We start from the raw sequence: 7,540 nt of genomic DNA, 5'->3' as shown, positions 1-7,540 counted from the left end.
ACTCACATACCCACTGTTGCTCAACATGTTGCTGGTGTCCATTGTCTTCTTGTTGAGTGTCAGTGAAGTTATTAGTCAATGTCCACCTTCCTCAAGTAAGACACTGGATGTGTATAATAACAACTGTATAGGTTTTTATAGGTATCTACCTGAGGCATGAGGGAAAATGTTATGCTAATGGATCATATTTTCATGATGATGGCATAGTCAACACTCCTCTAGAGTGTATATTGCCTAATTCTGCTTTAAATGGTGGACAACAATGGATTGGTCCTAATGGAACAGTTCCTTGTCCTGGTAGCAATTCAAATTTGAATTGCACTGTTGAATCCTACACTATCCTCAGTTTTCATGTGATTAATAATCTTCATCAATTAAATGATGGCTGGTACAAGTGTTGTCTACCCACTGATTGTTCAGATCCTAATACTAACATCATCTTTGCTAATATATTCAGTAAGCGGAGAGTATAATCACATAATGATGTAATATACTTTATTTGTAGAATTTGCCCAAATAGAATCATTTACTGTGGCTGATCTTCCTTCTGATATGACAGTATATCCTCAGAAATTTAAATTAAACTGTATTAAAATTGGATTCGTTCATTACGATGTTAGTATCAGTATTGGTAGTACTTTGCTGGCTAATTACACTAATTGTGGTGATAAGAGTAGTAACTGTCCTGGTACTGTGTTAGTTAGTAGGAGCAGCACAGTAAAATATACTGTTGATGTCACATGGGATGGAATGACTGTCAATAGTGGATCGATCAGAGATTTAAACATTTATGAAGATCAGTTATATCAGTGTAAAGTGAAAGTTACTAATCAACCTACTAGAATACGTAATGTAACTATAAAAGGTAACAAAATTATAATAGATCATTAAATACCCCATGTTTATTTATATGCAGTTCCAGCAACTGCTCCTTCTTCTCTTACTGAAGTAAACAAGACAACTACCACTATCACTGTCAGTTGGACTCCACTTGATTCATCTGATGCTGATGGATATGTAGTCAATGTCACTAGTGACACAGACACTGTGCAGACAGTACAGGCGGAGGGAAGTAGTAATAATACAATCACACTGAATGGAATGAGTGTGCTAACAACTTATAACATCACAGTCAGAGCCTATCAACAATTACTGGGACCTGCTAGTAGTGCAATCAGTGTTACTACTCGTTGCCAAAAAGAAGGTATTCCTTTATAATTATTAGAAATAACAAATGTGTATTATGCATGATCTAAAATTACAGGCATCTATTTAACATATAATGGAAATTGCTATCTTAATGGATCATATTTTTGGAATAGCATTGTTGATTCAGATACTGAAGCTATATCATGTGTGTTACCTGGTACTAGTCTAACTACTGGTCAGTGGGTTAGAGTTGCTGATCCTGATGATCCTGTTGACTGTAACAGTAATAGTGCCAGTGATCCTTTTCGTTGTACTAATGTCACTTCACCAGCTGCTACTATCAATCTTTATCTTGCTGGTGGACTATCAGCAGCTCAAGAAGGATGGTACAAGTGTTGTCTACCCACTGCTTGTTCAGATCCTAACACTAACATCATCTTTGCTAATATATTCAGTAAGAGGAGAATATAGTCACTTGCTGATGTAATAAATTTCATTTGTAGGATATGCGGAGATAGAATCATTTACCCTTGCTGATCTTCCTTCTGATATGACAGTATATCCTCAGGAATACAAACTAAATTGTATCAAAACCGGATTGTTTTGGTATGGTATTAGTATAAACCTCTATAGTAGTGCACTGGCTAATTACACTAATTGTGATGATCGATTAAATAATTGTCTTGGTGCTGTGTTAGTTAGTAAAACCAATACAATAGGATTCACTGTTACTATCACATGGGATGGAATGACTGTCAGTAGTGGATCAATCAGTCAATCAACCACTGGAGATCACACATATCAGTGTGTACTAGTTAATTTCAGTGGTGGTAATGATAGAACACGTACTTTAGCCATTAAAGGTAATGACCTTTTTTTGCTACCAAAAATGTATCTATCTTTTATTATTATTAGTACCAGCAACTGCTCCCTCTTCTCTTACTGAGGTCAACAAGACAGCTACCACTATCACTGTCAGTTGGACTTCACTTGATTCATCTGATGCTGATGGATATGTAGTCAATGTCACTAGTGACACAGACACAGTGCAGACAGTACAGGTGGAGGGAAGTAGTAATAATACAATCACACTGAATGGACTAAGAAGAGGAACAACTTATAGCATCACAGTCAGAGCCTATCAACAATTACTGGGACCTGCTAGTAGTGCAATCAGTGTACAGACCTTTGATCTTCCAGGTATATAATGCTCCTGTGTGTAATACATAACATTGTTGATGTATTTCCATAGCTATTAATTCAATCAATTGGACACTAGTCTCATCCATTACAGAACTCAATGGCACTCAATGTCGTATTGACTGTCTCACGATCACTAATATCGACAATCCTTCAACTGATGTTTACTGGTTAGTGAATGGAGTGATGAAGAGTAACTCAATGTATACATCAATTGATGTCCTGACATACAACAACACACTACTGGTATATCCTGATCCACTGGGAGTGTCAGTTAATGTTTCCTGTATAGCATTGATTGGAGGAGTCAAATATAGTCAATCTGTGATATTACATGGTATGTTATTCATTTACTAGTTATAACAATTTGTTTTGTTCTATAGCTCCTAGTGGTCCTCCAAATAATGTGAGAGGGTTTATATTAAATGCTACTAGTATCAAAGTGAACTGGACCACTTCATCAGAGACTAATGGATATGTGATTGAGTATACTACTGGAGGTGTAACCAGGAATGTAGTATCTACCAGTGAAGATGAAATTGTACTAACAGATCTCTCACCAATGAGTACCTATACCATCAGTGTGTACTCATATATAGATCTACCTTCGGTTAACAGTACAATACATTTGATGCTGCTAAGTCATAATGGTTGGCCAATAAGTACTATATAGACTACAATGTTTCTGTTTTAAATTTACATTTGTAATTTTAGATACTACCACTTCCTATAATAATCCTATCAGTACTGCTACTCCATCAGTTTCAGTAACTCCATCAATCAGTGATTCATCAGATAGTGTTATTGCTCTTGGTGTGTCAGTAGGTGTATTGTTGATTCTACTAACTGTCAGTGTTACTATTAACATCTGCTTTTTTATAAGGTAACTTTAATCTAGTAATAATATTATAACTGATATATTTTTAGATTGAAAGGTTATTCTACTGATAGTGCTAAATCTATTAAACATGATACAAAGTTAGTAGTATAATTATTTTGGGAGTTTTATGTAATGTAATCATAATAATATGAACACACACATTGTATAATAGAGCTGATGAAGATATTGTAATGCAAGTATGTGAATTGTATGAACTTCACAAGACTAAGCAAAGTGAAATAGTTTATGATGAATGTGAAGCGACTTCATAGCTGACACAAATTATGAACTTTGATTATTAAAAAATAAATAAATGAGTATATTTTTATTAAAGCATAATGTGTAGATCAAAATTTATTAGCTTAGACTGTGTTGTATTCATGAATATTGACTTGTGTTTGTGTTATAAATTGTTTAACCACTTACTCATAACATTTACTGTTATTGTTACTGTATTCCATTAGGAAATCTATTACCATCCATTATTGTACACATACATCTACAACACTAATAATAACAACCACAATTACTGAATAAACCAAGAACCTCTTTCTAAGGCTACTATATTGCGACAGCTTCTTCCTCTTCTCTATTTGGATCCTCTTTTTGATTCATTTTCATTACTGACACATAGATATGCTACTCATTAAATAATTCTAAATTAAATGGAAGAAAGCATACAGTTAAACAATATACTGGTACTTCAGCACTGTAACATGTCAGGTATAGTTATTTGCTGTGTACATGATGATCTATAATCTCATTAATCTGCAAATCTATTCTACTTAATTTTTATGTATTTTTAGAGATAGTAGAAATTAAATGATGACTATAAGCGTGTATCTGTTTTGCTGCATGTTTCCATATAATTTTAGTTTTTGGGTTTGCTATAGTAGAATATAAAGTATATATACTAGTGACGTAGATCAAAGCCTGGGAGCCGCGAGGTCTGCTAATTGTGATAGCAGACCTGCCACAGCCACAGCTAGCTCTGCTATCATGATAGCAGACCTGCGCACAGGTCTGCTGTAGGGGTGTCCCGATTATTCTGGAATAATTTTGGGAATAATAGGTAGCACTTCAATTCCAGAATAATGCTGGCCTAATAGACCACCCTAGGCGAGAATTGAATGCGTAGGAAGATTATTAGAAATTTTTACGGTTGTAAGGCGTGGTTTAGGATGAAATAAATTCCGGCCGCCAATTTGGTTGGCAACTTTCAATGGAGAACAAACGGGCCGACATGAAAACAAACCTGTATTAAAATTTCTGGAGCAAATTTGACCAAATCCTTGACAGGAGAAGCTTAGAGGCAGCTGTTCTTTCTTATAACAAGCGCTTTTTAGCTATTAATAGAGCTACAGCAGGTAAGTGAGGCATTTTCTTCGTGCCTCCATTGACTTCCATAATAAACTTGCCAACCAAAATGGCAGCCAATTATAATGTGTGGGCGGGTACCGTATATAAAATTAATGAAATTCATAACTTTTCCAATTCACGCCTAGGGTGGTCTATAGGTGGATCAGTAGCCAAACTCTAATTAAAGAGCAGCAAATGCACAATTTTTGAATTTTTTAATGCCTGAGCTCAATTTTTGAACAAAGTTCAGGTTCTGACATAGATATAGAGACTTATATTTTGCAGTCTCTGCTGCCAATAGTGATACTTTAAATAGCTTCTTAGACTTACTAATTTTCATTTTTATTGTAGTTAGCTCATAATTATAAAGAATAAAGTGAGAATAATAGGGCAGAATAAAAAGAATAATAGGCAAATTTTTGAGAATTTCTGAATAGAATTATAGGTAAAAAAAATTAGCATAATCGGGACACCCCCGTGATAGCAGGCAGCCACGTGTCACACTTTTTGTTCTACTGCGCATGCTCAGTAAACTTCAATATGGCCACTACCTTTACTCGAGTATATTCTTTCCGCCAGATGGCTATCTTTGACCAAGTACACTTTATATTGTATATAGGATGGGTGAAAGTGCTCTATGGCAGATAGCAGACTNTTGGCNTNGGGTNTGNTATCTGCCATAGAGCACTGCCACCCATACATAGAGTTACTCATGTATCATTCATGTATGATGCACATAATTAAGGTTGTTTTTCTAACCAGGCTATATTTGCCTATCTACGGGATATGCATGCACTGCCAGATTTAATCACACTGACCTGTTTCCTCTTAATTATACTGTTCAGTAGCCAGTAACATCTGTTAAGTTGCTATTGTTGCTATCTGTATAAACTCCATTTAGAACTCCATTATACCCTACCATACACATCCCGGCAATGCATCCACAACTACTAATTTCAACATGTTATTTCTGGTCTTCTTGTTGAGTGTCAGTCAAGTTATTAGTGAATGTCCACCTTCCTCAGGTAAGACACTGGATGTGTATAATAACAACTGTATAGGTTTTTATAGGTATCTACCTGATGTATGATAGAGGCTGTTATTTTAATGGATCATATTTCTGGGATAGTAGAGTTTATGAAGCTAAATCTATATCATGTGTGTTACCTGGTGCTAGTCTAACTACTGGTCAATGGGTTAGAGTTGCTGATCCTGATGATCCTGTTGACTGTAACAGTAATAATGATACTGACCCTTTTCGTTGTACTAGTAACATAAGTTTGCCTAATGCTACTCTGAATCTTTATCTTGCTCAGCAGGAACTACTTGCAGCTCAGGAAGGCTGGTACAAGTGTTGTCTACCCACTGATTGTTCAGATCCTAACACAAACATCATCTTTGCTAATATATTCAGTAAGATAATAATTATTACTGAAATAATAATTTTTTGTAGGATATGCACAGATAGAATCATTTACTGTTGGTGATCTTCCTTCTGATATGACAGTATATCCTCAGCAATACAAACTGAATTGTGTAAAAATTGGATTCCCTCACTATGGTATTAGTATGAGCATTGGTAATACTCCAATGGTTCATTACTCATGTTCTGATGCCACCTCTTGTTATTTACCTTGTCCTGGTACTGTGTTAGCTAGTAGAATGTATACAACAAGATATACTGTTACTATCACATGGGATGGAATGACTGTCAGTAGTGGAGCAATCAGTCAATCAACCACTGGAGATCAAAAGTATCAGTGTGCAGTGGTAGTTACTGATCAACCTACTAGAAGACGTAATGTAACTATAAAAGGTATGATGTAAATGAATCCTAGATTAAATGCTCAATTCTAATATTATGTATATATATCTAGTACCAGCAACTGCTCCCTCATCTCTTAGGAGTGAGTTCAACAAGACAGCTACCACTATCACTGTCAGTTGGACTGCACTTGATTCATCTGATGCTGATGGATATGTAGTCAATGTCACTAGTGACACAGACACTGTGCAGACAGTACAGGTGGAGGGAAGTAGTAATAATACAATCACACTGAATGGACTGAGAGGAGGAACAAATTATAGGATCACAGTCAGAGCCTATCAACAATTACTGGGACCTGCTAGTACAATCAGTGTACAGACCTTTGATCTACCAGGTAATGCATATCATAACATTGTTGTCATGTTGATGTATCTTTAGTTATTAATTCAATCAATTGGACACTAGTCTCATCCCTTACACAACTCAATAACACTCAATATCGTATTGATTGCCTCACAATTATTGATATTGATAATCCTTCTACTGATGTTTACTGGTTAGTGAATGGAGTGATGAAAAGTAACTCAATGCATACATCAATTGATGTTCTGACATACAACAACACACTACTGGTATATCCTGATCCACTGGGAGTGTCAGTTAATGTTACCTGTATAGCAATGATTGGAGGAGTCAAATACAGTCAATCTGTGATACTACATGGTATATTACTCATTTACTATGGTGTGTTATTTGTGTCAAAAATATATCATTCTACTTCAATAGTACAGTTTACTTTCCAGCATGCGCCGCAAGGTGCATGCTTCCCACGAATTTAAGTCTCCCTCTGATTCAAATAGACATCTAGGATGGTGAGGTAGGTTTGCTAAATTTAAGTAGCTAAAGATAAAGCATACAATTATGTGTAGCTAGCAGCCAGCGCTACTGAAGTGGAGGTGTGGTCAAAATTAAAATGGCCGAAGTGGATGGCATGAATCTCGACATGGATAATCTTGTTTTTCGTGGGTGGCTGCAAGGTTTAAGTCTCTTGGAAACTTACACTAGTTCATCATCTCCAGAAGTCCTCGATTATCTTGTTTATCACATGGAGAAGCTATACAGGATGGTCGTAATTCTTTAGTATGAGGAAGAAGCTCAGTCAGATATGGTGGCAAGGAGTGTGT

At 35.9% G+C, this 7,540-nt stretch overlaps 2 protein-coding genes across 2 annotated transcripts; both read left to right on the top strand.

Annotated features, from left to right (window-relative positions):
* The first annotated feature begins 2,449 nt into the window (after positions 1-2,449).
* On the top strand, positions 2,450-3,658 carry LOC109583063 (uncharacterized). The gene is made up of 4 exons (XM_019998235.1): positions 2,450-2,519; positions 3,064-3,232; positions 3,277-3,327; positions 3,402-3,658. Exons 1-4 carry the CDS (start codon positions 2,450-2,452, stop codon positions 3,499-3,501), a joined length of 390 nt encoding a protein of 129 aa, XP_019853794.1. The 3' UTR covers positions 3,502-3,658.
* A 2,401-nt stretch (positions 3,659-6,059) lies between these two features.
* On the top strand, positions 6,060-6,801 carry LOC109583062 (uncharacterized). The gene is made up of 3 exons (XM_019998234.1): positions 6,060-6,404; positions 6,466-6,499; positions 6,795-6,801. Exons 1-3 carry the CDS (start codon positions 6,089-6,091, stop codon positions 6,799-6,801), a joined length of 357 nt encoding a protein of 118 aa, XP_019853793.1. The 5' UTR covers positions 6,060-6,088.
* The last annotated feature ends 739 nt before the right edge of the window (positions 6,802-7,540 follow it).

The sequence above is a fragment of the Amphimedon queenslandica genome, unplaced genomic scaffold (genome assembly GCF_000090795.2).
Source record: "Amphimedon queenslandica unplaced genomic scaffold, v1.1 AMPQUscaffold_13332, whole genome shotgun sequence".
In the NCBI taxonomy this organism is placed as follows: domain Eukaryota; kingdom Metazoa; phylum Porifera; class Demospongiae; order Haplosclerida; family Niphatidae; genus Amphimedon; species Amphimedon queenslandica.
This window is presented reverse-complemented; position numbering and strand designations above follow the sequence as displayed.

Bases quoted from the DNA above. Each gene is read 5' to 3' on its own strand.
- LOC109583063 (XM_019998235.1), top strand. From the start codon at position 2,450: ATGGCACTCAATGTCGTATTGACTGTCTCACGATCACTAATATCGACA. The intron at 2,520-3,063 runs GTTAGTGAATGG...TTGTAATTTTAG, and splicing joins CCTTCAACTGATGTTTACTG to ATACTACCACTTCCTATAAT. The intron at 3,233-3,276 runs GTAACTTTAATC...ATATATTTTTAG, and splicing joins AACATCTGCTTTTTTATAAG to ATTGAAAGGTTATTCTACTG.
- LOC109583062 (XM_019998234.1), top strand. From the start codon at position 6,089: ATGACAGTATATCCTCAGCAATACAAACTGAATTGTGTAAAAATTGGA. The intron at 6,405-6,465 runs GTATGATGTAAA...ATATATATCTAG, and splicing joins ACGTAATGTAACTATAAAAG to TACCAGCAACTGCTCCCTCA.